The sequence below is a fragment of the Carcharodon carcharias genome, chromosome 19 (assembly GCF_017639515.1).
Source record: "Carcharodon carcharias isolate sCarCar2 chromosome 19, sCarCar2.pri, whole genome shotgun sequence".
NCBI lineage: Eukaryota > Metazoa > Chordata > Chondrichthyes > Lamniformes > Lamnidae > Carcharodon > Carcharodon carcharias.
In genome coordinates this window covers 7,948,714-7,964,995 of record NC_054485.1, presented here as the reverse complement: position 1 = coordinate 7,964,995, position 16,282 = coordinate 7,948,714, and the positions used below count along the sequence as shown (strand labels likewise).

The 16,282-nt window shown below is 43.4% G+C and overlaps 1 protein-coding gene, 1 long non-coding RNA gene and 3 other non-coding genes across 7 annotated transcripts in view; 4 read left to right on the top strand and 1 right to left on the bottom strand.

The window, feature by feature from the left end:
* Nucleotides 1-540, bottom strand: part of LOC121291489 (synapse-associated protein 1-like) — a 29,318-nt gene extending 28,778 nt beyond the window's left edge. For all 3 annotated transcript variants that reach the window (XM_041212734.1, XM_041212735.1, XM_041212736.1), the window contains exon 1: nucleotides 244-540. In XM_041212734.1, the coding sequence (XP_041068668.1) occupies nucleotides 244-418 (175 nt within the window). In that variant the 5' untranslated portion in view covers nucleotides 419-540. The remainder of the gene's footprint in view (nucleotides 1-243) is intronic.
* A 169-nt stretch (nucleotides 541-709) lies between these two features.
* On the top strand, nucleotides 710-3,111 carry LOC121291490. The gene is made up of 5 exons (XR_005946014.1): nucleotides 710-965; nucleotides 1,594-1,683; nucleotides 2,199-2,259; nucleotides 2,622-2,685; nucleotides 2,927-3,111. It is a non-coding gene; the product is annotated as an uncharacterized LOC121291490 (long non-coding RNA).
* On the top strand, nucleotides 1,248-1,393 carry LOC121292038. Its single transcript, XR_005946164.1, has one exon. It is a non-coding gene; the product is annotated as a small nucleolar RNA SNORA16B/SNORA16A family (small nucleolar RNA).
* On the top strand, nucleotides 1,926-2,061 carry LOC121292039. Its single transcript, XR_005946165.1, has one exon. It is a non-coding gene; the product is annotated as a small nucleolar RNA SNORA44 (small nucleolar RNA).
* LOC121292052 lies at nucleotides 2,776-2,848 on the top strand. The gene has a single exon (XR_005946175.1). It is a non-coding gene; the product is annotated as a small nucleolar RNA SNORD99 (small nucleolar RNA).
* Nucleotides 3,112-16,282: the final 13,171 nt, after the last annotated feature.

Below are 16,282 nucleotides of genomic sequence, written 5' to 3'. Positions count from 1 at the left end.
GAGGAGGAGGGGGGAGGGGGGGAGAGGAGGAGGAGGGAGGGGTGGGAGGAGGGGGAGGGGTGAGGGGGAGGGGGAGGAGGGGGAGGAGAGGAGGGAGGGGAGGGAGGGGGGGGAGGGGGAGGGGAGAGGGGGGAGGGGTGGGAGGAGGGGGAGGGGGAGGGGGGAGGGGGGGAGAGGAGGAGGGAGGGGGGGGAGGAGGGGGGGGGGAGGAGGGGGAGGGAGGTGTGTGTGTCACTCACTCACTTCCCATCACTTTGGCCTGCTCCAGAACCGCTCCAGTCCCTGGCGGCGGCGGCGGCGGCGGCGCCTCCGAATCCTCCACCCCCGCTGTCAGCAGCAGTCTCTCCTCCTCGGATGCGGCGGATTGGGGCTTGCTGCCGCCTCCCAGCCAGTCGGTGATGGAGAGCGGCCGGAACATGGCGACTCAGGGCAGGCCTCAGGCTGTTGGTAAACACGGGCCCTAGGCGCGGGGGGTTGGTGGGGGGTGGGTGTGTGGGGGCAATAGGGGGTCACGTGACTCTCCGCTTGCTACGCACCTCTGACCCGGCAGGCCCCCCCGCAAAGCACTCTGGGATTAGTAGTCCATTCCCCAGCCCATCACCCACCTTTCGAAAAACCCCTCCAATCAGGACCCCGGAGACTGCCGGCGCCCCTGGACTGAACTGAACTGCTCGGCAAAGTTTTGAATCGGTTTCTACTCCATCGCTGCCGGCCTGGGGAACCACAATGCGCAGCGGCAGACATGGCGCAGGCGCGGTGGAACGCTACGGTCAGATGACATTATCCGACCAATCAGCGAGTGCGACTGTCAGGCAATAAAAGGCCGGCGCGCCGGCCGGATATTCTCTTTCTCTCTCTGTTGCGTGTTGCTATGGAGGATAAAGGGGCGATGGGTGTAATCCAGTGCCATCTTCCACTTTATGTTTTGTGTAACATCTTAAAACTCCTTCTACTATTTTCTTGAGGTATTAATTTGTTTTCTTTTTGACTATTTTTGGGGTATGTCTTTTTTTTCCCATGTAGTTTTTGGGGGCAATAACACCCCCCCCCCCCCCACTTCCCCTCCCCCAACCCAACCCAACCCCACCCCAACCCACTCTGCAGGGTGAATAACCTCTTTAATGGAAGAAGCCCCGACTGACTTTCAGACCCTGATACAAAGGACGGGTGTAAGTTATTCTACGTTCTCCGCCTTTGCTGTACCCTGGATGTGCACAGATGGCCTTCCTAGGTTGAACTTCAGAAAGCCAGGCCCTGATCGAAGGCATGTGGAGCTTGATCCTGTAGCTCATGTGGTCAAAACAGGCGCCTAGATTAAATGTATTTCCATTGACGGTCGCTGCTCAGTTTTATTGTTGTATCTGATTTAGCAACATATGAATGGAGAACAATGTTAGTACCTTTTTAGATTTAAGATTGGTAATATTTCTGCAGTTATCTTAAATATTACTAGTTACCACTATTGCTGTGTTGGATATTCTTTGTGATGTTTTGGTTGGTGCGAGATGATTAGCAGTATCGTTTTTCAGAATTTTTTTTTTGTGCCCACTGTTTGCCCTGACATTTTTGACCTTGATGTCCTATTTGTTACAGATGTTTTGTTACAGAACATTGACTTCTGTCTAGCCTTTGGTGCTATGTGCAGCATTAACTCTTCCAGGTAAAGCTTCAAAGATGATTGTGGTAAGTATTATGAAAATTATTAACTTATTCCTGATGTAACCACCCCAAGGACCTAGTGAATGATAAAATTAGTAATTCAGTGCAGTTAAGTTGTGCCGATGGTTTTTTCCCCCATTAGTTGCTAATCTATTTGTAATCAGTAACTTAAGGGGGGGTGGGGGAAGAGTCTTTAAAAACCTGCAATTTTTAAGTGGCATTGCCAAACTGGCATAAATTTGTGTAGGCCTGATGTTGCCATCATGATGCATGGTAACCGAGAGCTGCAGCTTCACAGTTAGTAGTTGTGGATTCTCCAACAACATGCAAGAGAAAATTGGGGAGACTTTGACAGCATTGGTCCTGTATTTCCTCTGATTGTCACTCTACTCTCCTACATCTTACAGCAGTTGGTGTAACAGTCGGTGTTGAGTGTTTTCTGTTTAGTGAGCCTGACTCTGATGTAGATGCTTATAAATATGTCTTATTGTTTTAAATCTGTGTACATAATTGAGCATGAGTTTTGCGTTCCTTTGCAGAGCCCTCCAAATTGATCATTTCTGATGTCGTGTTCCTGTTGTAGGTGATGGATGCGTGCAGGTAGGTTTAACTAGTGTGCTGGATCTGGGTTAATGGTATCTTTGTTGAAATAATTAAATCACCTTGGGCATTCTACTAATATTGAACTGCTATTGCAGTAATAGACACTTGGTGTAATGAATTAATTTGATCCTGTTAGCAAAGTTGGATAAGAGTGCTAGTTGCACATCCTCCACCCTTTCCCATAAGGCTTGTTCCACCAGTCTTATGGTCAATTACGGAGGTATAGCATAATTAAATGACTGAAGTATCATCTGGATTGTTCTATGGTGGTCAGAGTTGGATAAGACATGCACTTTACTAATTGAATAGATATGTTTCACAAATTACTGTTTAATCTAATTTATACCAATCTTGTTTAGGTTACTTTCAGAACTTGATGGGAGATTACTAACCAAGATGGTTAGTTTGGATGCATCCAAAATGGTAAGTGTTCTTGACTTGCAATCTTGTGTGGCTGACAGTTTTCTATTTTTGTCTGGCAAATGCATTTCCAGTGGTTAATGCTGTAATATTGCTGATCAATGATGATGATTTTTATATTGTGGACTGTTGGATGATGCTTGCGGATATGGGGCTGAGATCAGTGGTGTTGCAATGTGATTTGTTTTTGAAAGTAATTCAAATTTTCAGCTGTTTCATCTTGGTTTTTGGTGCTTGCTTACAGGTGCAGTGATGGCCACAATGGAAAACCATGCCATGCTTTGAACCTTGGAAGCAGCGTCACGCTAGAATATTGACTCCCACAGATGCTGATGTCTGGCTATGTTTTCTACTGTTCTATTAACAACTTGAAGCTGATGCAATCTATTGGTCTGCTGGTGTATTAATAAAGCATATTTTCTGGTTAAAGATTGTATTTGTGACTTGTTATGGTTGAAGAATATTTGTACCAGTGAGATTGTGACTGTGAAACAAGCCTGGTATTGGCTGTTGAGGGGTTGGTTCCAGAGCATGTATCTACCTGTGATAACCAGTGGACAGAGATCATCCACAGTGAGGAGCTGAGTTTTGGGGAGTAGCTGAATTTTGGTAGTTTGGCTAATGGTTTTCAATATTGCAGAAATGAAAACGTCTAAAGGGAGTGCATGTGATAGGGAACTCATTTGAGCTTAATTTGATCTTAGTAACCATTTTGAATGGGTTTTCAGTCAAGTGACAGCTGAGCATGCATTTAGAAACTTAATGGGGATGTCTTAAGGCTTATAGTCAAGTTAATACTGAAAGTCAAGGATGAAGCATTTACTGTGCACAATAATTAATCCATTCAAATGTTCTGGTCTACTGTGCCCATTTCATGTGAGCATTGTATTTTCTATACTGTATAGTGAGCGGTGGCTCAGTTGGCAGCACCCTTGATTTAGAAGGCTAAGTCTGACATCAAAACTTGAGCACAATGAAAGCTGCCACTCCCAGTGCTGTACTGCACTCTGGGGAATGTGTCCTGACCAATCAACATCAGTGGTTTGGAATGTCATGCGGTTGTGAAAGGAACTATTTAAATGCAACCCATTCCCAGAAGATGTGACCTGTTCTGATCTTAAGGCTGTGGTTAGTGTAGCAATCTGGTCCTAATGTTGGGGGGTGGTTATTAACATGGATAGAGGAGAGGATTGGTCAATGGATGGGGAGCAGAGTAGGGATATATGGGGCATTCTCAAGTTGGTGGGCTGTAACTAGTGCCACAAGGATCAGTTCTGGGACTTTGGCTGTTGACAACCTATTAATGACTTGGATACATCACTCAACAACAAACTTGGACAAAAACTGATACATTCTCACCTAGCTTTGTGCTGAGGAGGGTACAGAATGCTAAGAGATGGGTTGTGAGCAGGTAAGTGAGAAAAGCAGTATTTTTAAGGTGTGAAAGTGTTCCTCAGGCTTGCTGCTGATAGAGTAAACAACTGAAGCAAATGACAGGTTGGCCTTTATTGTAAGAGGTTCCAAGTACAAGAATAAAGCACTAATGCAATTGTGGGTCTTTGATGAGAATTTAGAATGAGGTGAATGCGTTGGAATATTCAAGATTATGAAGGGGCTTGACAGTGCATATTGGGGTTACTCTTCTCTCCCCCCCCCCCCCCCACCCCTAGTTGGCCATTCTAGAACAGGACAGCACAGATTCAGGATAAGGGGCTGATCAGTTTGAACTGTGATGAGAAATTTCTTCACTTGAAGGGTTGTGGATATGCCATCATTGAATAGATTTTGGATGAGAGATTTTTGGTCATTGGTGGGGAAAATGGAGCTGGGGCCCAAGATTAGCCATGATCATGCACAATGGTGGAGAAGGCTCTACACATCATATGGTAGCCTTCTGTTCTTTGTCAGTGAATATCTGCAACATGTTTGCTGGTCGAACAAGGTTCAGCACTAGTCTCAGGTACTGAGACTGGGCTGAGAAGTGACTAGTAACTTGTAACACACAAGTGTTAAGCAATGGCCATTGCCAACAAGACAATCTAACCACCCTGACTAATGGCATTACCGTCACTGAATTCCCCCACTATCAACATCCTGGGGGGGTTGCCATTGACCAAAAATTGAACTGAACTAGTTAAATAAATACTGTGGCTACAAGAACAGGTCAGAGGCTAGGAATCCTGTGGCAAGTAACTCACCTGACTCAAAGCCTGTCCACCATTTACAAGTCAGGAGTGTGTTGGAATACTCCCCATTTGCCTGTATGAATACAGCTGCAACACTCAAGAAGCTTGACACCATTCAGGGTGAAGCAACCTGTTTGGTTGAGACCCTATCCACAAACATTCACTCCTTCCACCACTGACGCACAGTGGTAGCAGTGTGTACTATCTGCAAGATGCCCTGCAGGAGCTCATCAAGCCTCCTTTGGCAGCATCTTCTGAACCCACAACCGCTACCATCTAGAAGGATAAGGGCAGCAGACACCTATAAGTTTCCCTCCAAGCCACTCACCATCCTGACTTGGAAATATATCGCTGTTTCCTCTTTGTCGCTGGGTCAAAATCCTGCAACTCCCTCCCTAACAGTACTGTGGGTGTAACTACACCAAATGGGCTGCAGTGGTCCAAGAAGGCAGCTCACCACCACCTTCTCAAAGGCAATTAGGGATGGATAATAAATGCTGGCCTAGCCAGTGACGCTCACATCCTCTGAGTGAATTTTAAAAAACTACATTGCATGGAAGAAAATGACCTAAAAATTAGAACCAGATCTATCTGGAGTGAAATTAGGAAACACTTCTCTACACACAAAGGCTGGTAGAAGCATGGAACACTTGTTTACAGTTGACAATAGATGCTGGATCAGTTGCTAAATTTAAATCTGAGATTGATGGATTTTAATTAACCAAAGGTATTAAGGGATATGGGGCAAAGACAGACCCATTGCTCATGGGCTAGTTAACAGCACATACCAGGGATCCAATATGCACCCTTGCTGGAGTATATGTGTCAGTGCTATGTCAGACAATGCATTTATGTGTTGAGTAATGGGGAGCTTTATTAGGGGATATTGAAGTTATCTAAGCATAACTTGCGCAGAATCCTAATCAATCAGTGGATTGTTTTTTCTGTATTCATCTGGGAGGTGGGTATCGCTGGCTGTAGCCAGTATTTATTGCTGATCCCTAATTGTTGTTGAGAAGGTGGGGGGTGAGCCACCTTTTCGAATGCAAGTAAGTGGCTTGCTAGGTCATTTCAGAGGGCATTTAAAAATCAATCACACTGCCATGATATGTAGGCCAGGCTGGGTAGGAATGCAGACTTCCTTTCCTAAAGGACATTAGTGAATCACTTGGGCTTTTACAACAATCTGGTAGTTTTATGGCACCAATTAATTATACATGCTTTTTATTCTAGAGTTGTTTAATTAATTGAATTTAAATTTCCCTGCTACCATGGTGGGATTTGAACTCATATCTCCCAATTGTTAGGCCAGGCTTCTGGATTACCAGCCAGTAACATAATCACTATGGTACTGTACCCCTTTGAACCCAGGGCAGAGATGAAACGAGAAAAATGAATGCACCATAATATCCAGACTTCAGCCCAGTGTTTAAAAATAAGTTGGCAACATACTGTAGTTTTCCCATTTCTGCATCGCTAATGGAAAGTGTAATGGTTTTGAATCAATCAGATTACGTTTTGTTTGATAAATTACTTCAATTTCCTCTTTAAGAATCAATTTTAATGATTGAAACTCATTTTCTGGGATGGGACTCTTTATTGACTATGTGTGATGTAAAGAGAATTGAATGGTCTGAAAAGCTCAGTAGTGAAACAATGCTAAGAATCTAATGAATAGGTTTGCAAGACACTGCTTTGATCCTTGGAAACTTCCATCCTACCAGCTGTTTGCTATGTAAGTGAGAGATAATGTAGCGAACAATATTCTCAGGGTGGTCAGTGCAAGTAAGTAAAGGCACATCATGTTCCCAGGCTCACAGCTAGTTTTTTGTTAAAATTGTCAATCTGGAGTTACAGGATAGCATGAAAATCAGGTAATTCCATTGGTCAAGTGCTGTCAAAATGTCACCAAGAAGGAAATCCCATTATTAATGGTATCACAGACAATTGGCTTCAGCTGAATGACCCTTTCTGGAATGCCTCCAAATCCTACTTTTGGTAGCTTGTTTTTTTCTTCAATATAATGAGCGTGAATTAGTTGAATAGTACAGGAATGTGTTTCTATACCTCAGCATGTACAGTCCACAAAAAGCAGGACCAATCCAATCACACCAATTACCACCCCATCAGGCTATACTCAATCATCAGCAAAGTGATGCAAAAAGGTTGTTGTTGACAGGACTATCAAGCAACACTTACTCACCAATAACTGCTCACTGATGCTCAGTTTGTCTTCTGCCAGGGTCAATTGGCTCCAAACATCATTATTGCCTTGGTTCAAATATTAACAACAGAGCTGCATTCCAGGGGCGAGGTGAGAATGAATGCCCTTGACACTAATTCAACTGAGGAGACCTAATAAAATGAAAGGCAATGGTAATTGTGGCCAAAGGCTGGAGTCATACCTAGCACAAAGGAAGATGTTGTGGTTGTTGGAGGCCAATCATCTCAGTACCAGGACATTGCTTCAGGAGTTCCTCAGGACAGTGTCCTAGGCCCAATTATCTTCAGCTGCTTCATCAATGACCTTTCACCATCATGAGGTCAGAAGTCAGGATGTTTGGTAATGATTGCACAAATGTTCAAGAGGATACCCAATTCCTCAGATGCTGAAATAGGCTGGGCTTGCATGCAGCAAGGCCTGGACAACATTCAGGATTGGGTTTATAAGTGGTAAGGAACATTCTCACCACATAAGTGCCAGGCAATGACCAAGAGAGAATCTAACCATCTCCTATTACATTCCACAGGATTACCATCACTGAATCCCCCACCATCAACAGTTAAAAAAAATGCATTCTTTCACAGTATGTTGGCATCGCTGACGATGCCAACATTTATTGCCTATCCCTAATGGCCCTGGAGAAGGTGGTGGTGAGCTGTCTCCTTGAACCGCTGCAGTCCATGTGGTGTAGGTACACCCACAGTGCTGTTAGGAAGGGAGTTCCAGGATTTTGACCCAACAGTGAAGGGACGGTGATATATTTCCAAGCCAGGATGCTTGGCTGGAGGGGAACTTGTAGATGGTGGTGGTGTTCCTATGTGTCTGCTGCCCTTACCCTAGGAGGTAAAGATTGTGAATTTGGAAGGTGCTATCGATGGAGCTTTAGTAATGGCTGAAGTGCATCTTGTAGATGGTACACACTGCCTGCAACTGTGCATCGGTGGTGAGAAAATTAATGTTGAAGGTGGTTGATGGGGTGCCAATCAAGTTGGCTGCTTTGTCCTGGTTGGCGTTGAGCTAACTGAATGTTTTTTGAGCTGCACTCACCAGGCAAGTGGAGCGTATTCCATCGCACTCCTGACATGTGTCTTGTAGATGGTGGACATGCTTTGGGGATTCAGGAGGTGAGTTACTCACCTCAGAATTCTCAGCCTCTGACCTGCTCTTGTAGCCATAGAATTTATATGGCAGGTAAAGTTCAGTTTCTGGTCAATGGTGATCTCCAGGATATTTATAGTGAGGAATTCAGTGATGATAATGCCATTGAATGTCAATGGTTAGATTCTCTCTTGTTGGAGATGGTCATTGCCTGGAATTTGTGTGGCTTGAATGTTACTTGCCATTTATCGGCCCAAACCTAAGTGTTGTCCGGGTCTTTCTGCATTTGGACACAGACTGCTGCAGTACTGGGGGAGTCAAGAATGGTGCTGAACATTGTGCAACATCCTAAGGATGACCATTGACCAGAAATTTAATTGGACCAGCCATATAAGCACAGTGGTTACAAGAGCAGGTGAGAGACTAGGAGTTCTGTGATGAGTAACTCACCTCCTGACTCCCCAAACCTGTCCAGATGGAACAAGTCAGGAGTGTGATGGAATACTGTCCACTTGCCTGAATGAGTGCAGGTCCAACAAACACTTAAGAAGTTTGACACCATCAAAGACAAAACAGCCCACTTGATTGGCACCTCGCCCTCCATAATAAACATTTAAAACATTTACTCCCTCCATCACCAATGAATAGTGGCAGCAATGTGCACCATCTACAAGATGAGCTGCAGCAACTTGCCAAGACTCCTTCAACAGCGCCTTCCAAGCCCACAATCTCTACAATCTAGAAGGGCAAGGGCAGCAGACATATGGGAACACCACCACCTGCAACTTCCCCTCCAAGTCACTCCCATCCTGACTTGGAAATATATCGCCGTTCCTTCACTGTCGCTGGGTCAAAATCCTGGAACTCCCTTCCTAACAGCACGGTGGCTGTACCTCCACCACTGGGAATGCAGCGGTTTAAGAAAGTGGCTCACCACCACCTTCTCAAGGGCAATCAGGAATAGGCAATAATGCACACATCCCTGAATGCTTAAAAAATAGATGCAATAAACTTTTTCTATTTCCCTTTTAAGTGCCTTAGTTCTTTAATGATCGAATACTGTTTCCTGTTGCAATGAAAAAAGCCTCGTATGGTGCAAAACATCAAAATGATGATGAGAGAATAAAATTGTAAAAGAGAATATTTGCAGTGATAAATCTTTTCCCAGTTTTCTTACTCTTAGTTAATGAGTCATGCTGAGTACAGTTCTGCAGTTGTTGACAGCTTTCTGATTCCTTGCCAAGGGGTTGGTGCTCATGTATGAAGCAGGACATTGAGATTGAAGGAAATTTGACAATGTGCACATTTTCTCTTGTGTGCAGGGGTTGGGAGAGGTCACTGGACAACAATCAGGTCTAAATTGTTTTCTTTCCCTTCATAGTCCAAGGTCATCGAGGCTAATTCCACCATCCCACATAATGACAGAGTGGTTTACAAAATATGGGATCAAACCTGCATTCTTGTATGTGACATAGTGAAACTCTGAGCAGTGCTTTGTTCCATTGGGTAGCGATAACAGCAAAATCATCTGCCAACCGTTCAGAGCTGTGTACAGCTGTGTTGTGAAGTCATTGTCGTTCACCTTGGAATATTAAAGTGCTGCATCATGTCACTCTATATTTCTATAAGGTTAACAATATTTTGCTGGCTGTACAACAATCAAGCGCCCTAATACAAATTATCCCAAGTGGGTCTCATTATTCAAAGTGCATCACCTAAATTCTGAAATACTAATGAGCTTTTAGCAAGGCCAATGACTTGCAGCCCTGTACTCCGCATTATGTGGCCCAATTGGGACAACTTTTTCTTCTGAGAATCTGAATCAAATTAATATGGAATGAACTTGGCTGCTACCACAAGCTGGATTTCTGCACAGTGCAAAACACTTGGCATATGAATAAAATACTGCCAATGTATAATGATTTCTCTTTAAACAGAAGTGATAATCTGAATACACACATTAGACATTGATTATGTGCAGAGGCATCAGCCTGTGAAAAGATCAGAAAACCTGGTGCAGATTTCAAGGTTTTCAACAGAATAAATGCGTGCGTGCAGTAATGTAAATTAATTTCAGACTACATTGGTTAAATATCTTGAGAGTGATCTCTTTGTTTCTGTCCCAAAGAGTTGACTCTTACATGATTGTCCTGCTCCAATGCTAGCTGCTCCCAGTACCTCTCCCATGAAGCCATTCCTCACATGTGTGCCTAGACAGTGTGCTCAGGCACACCTTCAAGGAATGGTCAGTTGGTGCTGTGTCTCTGCTGTATCCTCACCTCCTTCTCACCTACCCACCCAACAACCCTCCTTCCAATTCCCCCAACCGCTGGAGCACTGAATACTTGGTATTTTGCGCCTTTTCCTCATCTCTACTTTGTCCTTTCCAACTTCTATACCTCAATCCTGTAGCTCCTGATCCTGATCACTTTGCTCCTCTTTCTGCCCACTATGCTAGCTGACATTGCCAGTGGGTAAGTTTTCTCAGGCAAAATCTAGTCATGGTATTTTTAAAATTAATTCTTTGGGATATGAGTATCACTGACTAGGTTGGTATTTATTGCCTTTTCTGGCTGCCCAAGCTGCCTTCTTGAACTGCTGCGATCCACATGGTGAAGGTGCTTTCTCAGTGCTGTTAGCCAGGGAGTTCTAGGATATGAACCCAGTGGTTATGAAGGGGAGTTAGTGGCGATAGCATAGTAGTATTGTCACTGGACTGGTAATCCAGAAGCCCAGGGTAATGCTCTGGGGACCCGGGTTTGATTTTCACCGTGGCAGATGGTGGAGTTTGAATTCAATAAAAATCTAATATTCCATAGAAGTATACTCTAAAAACCCGTCTGGCCTTTCGGGAAGGAAATCTGCTGTCCTTACCTGGTCTGGCGTCCATGTGACTCCAGATCCACAGCAACAGGGTTGACCTTGAGCAAAGGCACTTAGGGATGGGTAATAAATGCTGGCCTAGCCAATGATGCCCACATCCCACAGGTGAATAATTAAACGTAATACGTGTCCAAGTCAGGATGGTGTGTGACTTTGGAGGGAAACCTGGATTTGAAGCTGTGACCAGGCTAGGGGAGGTAGCTGATATGGGAAGTGGTGCCAAAGAGACCTTGGCAGGTTGCTGCAGTGCATTCTGTGGATAGTACGCTTACAGCCACAGTGTGCTGGTGGTGGAAGAAGTGGATGTTTAGGATGATGGGTGGACCATTGACCATGTCGACTCTTATGTCCTGGATGCAAATGAACTCTTGAGTGTTGTTGCAGCTGTGCTCACCCATGCAAGTGGTAAATTAGGAGTTGAGTCGGTTGCTGTGGAATTCACATTGTCTTAAAAGCAAAATATTGCTGGAAATGGATGCTGGAAACTTGAAATAAAAGCAGAAAATGCTGGAAAAACTCAGCAGGTCTGACAACATTGGTGAAGAGAGAAACATAGTTAACATTTTGAGCCTGTATGACTCTTTTTCAGAGCAGGTGCTGGTGGTGTAGTCATAATGTCACTGGAGTAGTAATCCCAAACTAATGCTCTAGGGAGTGAGTTTAATCCCGCCATGGTAGGTAGTGGAATTTAAATTAAATTAAAAAATCATGAATTATAAAGCGGTAATGTTGACCATAAAACTATAATTGACTTTTGTAAAAAAACACTTGGCTCTGAAGAAGAGTCATACGGACTCAAAATATTAGTCCTGTTTCTCTCTCCATAGATGATGCCAGGCTTGCTGAGTTTTTCCAGCATTTTCTGTTTTAATTCACATTGTCTTCTTTGTTGCAACTTATGGTCTTTCACTCCAATACTCCACAAGTCCTCTCCTCCCAGTGTCTTCCATCACACAACCTTTGGCTTAGAGATACTGGCTGGTGCCATTAACCAAAGAATAATTTGAAGCCATGTGGTAGAAAGTTTCAAGAAGCGTTTTTGCTTTTTTTTCTCTGTCAATTCTGACGACAGCTCATTGACCTGAAATGTTAACACTACTTCACTCTCCACAGATGCTGATGAGTATTTCCAGCATTTTCTGTTTTTATCCCAGCATGTTGAAGCTGGACAGGAGATCCTGTTATACATTGGAGGTTTAGGCATGTATAGCAGACATCTGAGTGTTCACGAGTGATTATCTGGCTTAGGACTGCTGATGTTATGCTTCTTCTGCAGGTGTTCCTGAAGGTTCTAGATCTCCATGCATGATTGCAATTCTGTCAAGTGGCCATGCGTGATTGCATGGATGTGAGTAGTGCACTCCTCCAGGGTCATTACTGGACCTTGCAGGGTACTTGGCCAACTTCTATTGACAGAAATAGATACTGGTGTTCAGATATTAGCTGCTGCCTTCACCTGCCAAGAGAATACCCAAAATGTAATGGGATGATTTGTTAAGCTAATGAAAGTTGAGATGTTGGATACATATGGAAATATTGCCAAACTTAACATCATTTTGAAATATTTATTGCAATATAATTGCCCAAGAGATAGTTTTAATTTTTTATGTCACAGCACGTTAACATTAGATAATATGCCCCATCCAGTACACTGTTGTTAGCTGATTATAGCAGAAAAACACTTAATTCGTTTGATGACATTCTAAGAGTTAGCCAGCTTACTTTAATTAGTTTAATGTCCCCACTAAAATAGCAGGCATTAATATCACACCCAGTTATTTCTAAGTTAATATTCCATTAACTTGCTTAGAACTGGGTATTTTAAAAAAATCTTGATCTTGTGATATGAACAATTCTGGAATCGCCACATTTATTGCCCATGGAAAGATATTGGTGATCTTTTCCTTGAGATGCAGCTGCCCATGTGCTGCTGGTTCTCTCATGATGGTGTGAGGCAAAGAATTCCAGGCTTCTGACCCACTGATGATGAAGGAATGGTTTGCACTAGCAGTTTTGAAAAATCTACAGTCACCCTTTAGTGTGCATCATCTTCATTCATATCAATCAGTCACACCAAAAAAAAAAGACTCTGGTCCCGACTAACTCGATGTAAATTAAAGTCTGACTGATGTTTCGCTTTAAAGCACATTACTGCTAAACCAGTAATGGATCAACCCCAGCACTAGTTTAAGAACCCTATCTATAATGGAATCGCCAACGTAAAGTGCTTTTGCAAACCAACAGTTTCTCCATTCAATTTATGAAAAGCAAATTAATATTTCTGAGCATGTATTTCTCACAATATGTCCAAAAGCACGATATGCCTTCACTGCCATGTTCCATTACAGTGATGTATGTTTTAGAAATCAAAGGACCAAACTGCAGCTCCTACAATATCAAGACTATTGCATTTGTTCGTTTAACAAACAGAGAATTTTGCTTCTATATAGAGCCTTTCACAACCTCCTAATGCCAATCAAGCACTTTTGAAGTGTAGTCACGATGCAGGACAGTGGGGAGATTTCCCATTCTCTTTCAAAAATAGTGCACCACAATCTATTAAATCCACCTGACAATTTAATATCTCAACTGAAGGACACCATCTCCAACAATGCAGCACTCCCAGTGACGCACCGGAGTGTCAACCTAGATTTGGTGCTCAAATCTCTGGAGTGGGAATTTGAATCTACAACCTTCTAACTCAGATGTGAGAGTGTTGCCACTAAGACACAGCTTACACTATGCATATGCCCCAAAAGTGACTGTTTGAGCCTCCCTGACCTGGAGGGTCCTAGTTTGCAGAAGCAATTGGGATGCAATGGGTAATGTGTATGTTCGCATAGTGATAATGTTACTGGACAGTAATCCAGAGATGAGAATTAAAATCCCACCAGTTAGGGAATTTAAATTCAGTTAATTAAATAAATTTGGAATATAAAGTTAGTACTAGCAATGAAGACAATGAAACTCCCAGGTTGTTATAAAACCCCAACTGGTTCACAAATGTCCTTTAGGGCAGCAGACATGAAGTCCTTACCCAGTCTGGTTTATATGTGACTCCAGACCCACAGCTATGTGATTGGCTCATAACTGCCCTCTGAAAAGGCCAAACAAGCCAAGTTGCCACCACCACCTTCTCGGGGGTAATTCAGGGTGGGCAATAAATGCTGGATGTGCCAGTGACACCTGCATCCTGTGAATGATTTAAATTTAAAAAAAGTGGTCTAGCAGCCTCTGCAGCCCTCAACTGAGAAATGGTAAAAGAAAAGTCGGGTGACTGCAATGCAAATGTTGGAATGTGGGTGTCAAGAGGATTTGGCAAATTGCCTGGTTCACAGTCAAATAACTTGTTAACGTGAAGAGTGACTGAATGGGTCAGGGACTAGTGGGCCTCTGAAGCAGCCCATTCTCGAAAGGCTGGGAGAAAGATCCCTGTTTGTTTGGAAGCTTATTCAGTTCAATCAATAGAGGGCACTGGTGTGTTGTTTTTAGCCATTCATCTAAGTTTCACCTTACCTCAAAGGCTGGATTTTCCAGAAGTTTAAAGCAACAAAATTCTACTTTATTAATCCAGTGGAATAATGTAAATTGTGCAAATGTTTGACAGCACAACGTGGTGTCCTTAACTTTTTAATGTGTAGGTAGGAATATAAGGAACTGCACACCTAGGAGGGACACTACAACTTCTTATGCCTTGTTATGACAACAGTTCAATGCAAGACTTCAGTAGTTCCAGGGCCCTGAGCTTAAAGTTGCTTGCCATTTTAATTTACCACCTTGCTCTCGGGCTCACGTTTCAAGTTCTCAGCCTGCTGCAAGGCTTCAGTGAAGCTCAACAGAAGTTTGAGGAACAGCTCCCCATCATACAATTAGGCACTCTACAGCCTCTGGACTCGACATTGAGTTCAACAACTTCAGGCCATGAACTCTGTCCTCTATTTTGATGTTTTTTTTTTGCTGGGTGCCAGTCTGTATCTTGCTTTCATTTTTTTGTTCTCAGACAGAGCTGTACATTATTCTGCCAATAATACTCACTCTGGACCAATGCTTTGTTTCTTTACTACAACCATTACAACTCCTTTTGCTTTTTGTTCCTTGTCATCGTTATTATTTAATCTCTCCCGCCCTCTGCCCTATCCCAGACTTTCTCTTTTTTCTTTCTCCCCCTTCCCCCTTTTAGCAGTATAGAACCCATCACATTTCTACCTCTCTTCAGCTCTGAAGAAGTCATACTTGACTCAAAATGTTAACTCTATCTCTCTCCACAGGTGCAGCCAGGCCCGCTGAGTAGTTGACGTTTCGAGTCCTCATGACCCTTCCACAGAACTGAGCGAATATAAGGAGAGGGATGAAATATAAACTAGTTTAAGTTGGGGGGCGGGGGGAGGAAGAGAAGTTGCGGGGGGGTGGTGGTTGGCGTGGTTGTAGAGTAATTAGCACATTCGTTTAGATAATATCACCAACTTCAACACCTCTGTGTTCTTTTATTCTTTTGTCTGTAACATCTTTTGATTATCTGCTCCTATCACTGCTTGCTTGTCCCTACAACCACACCACCCCCCTCCACTTCTCTCCACCCCTCCCACCACCTTGAGCCAGCTTATATTTCACCCCTCTCCTTATATTCGCTCAGTTCTGCTGAAGGGTCATGAGGACTTGAAACGTCAATTCTTTTCTTCTCCACCGATGCTGCCAGACCTGCTGAGTTTTTCCAGGTAATTTTGTTTTTGTTCTGGATTTCCAGCATCCGCAGTTTTTTGACTTTACCGCTGAGCATTTCTATCACTTTCTGTTTTTATTTCAGATTTCCAGCATCTGCAGCGTTTTGCTTTTACTTCAGTAGTTCCGTGTAGTTAAAGTGAGACTCATTCTAGCATTTCTACAGTAAAAACTAACTCAGAGCACTTATCATAGTGTTTGTCATGTCAACAAATGGAGTTCCTGTTTATTTGACATGGCACAGCCCAAGCAGCTATACCCTTATCTCTCTATCTGGAAATATCTCCCAGTTCTTCTGTCCAGGACTGTCTGGAGCAAGCACTCATGTGGCACGGGTTTGGTACATTCCTCATTTGCAAAGCTGCTTCGTGCACATCAAGCATCTTAGTACCTCGCAGGAAAAGAAAATTAGATTTGGTCTCACTCTCCTGGTGCTTGGCTCAGAGATGGATGAGGTAGAGGACTGGATACAGGCCAGGCAGAAACACGT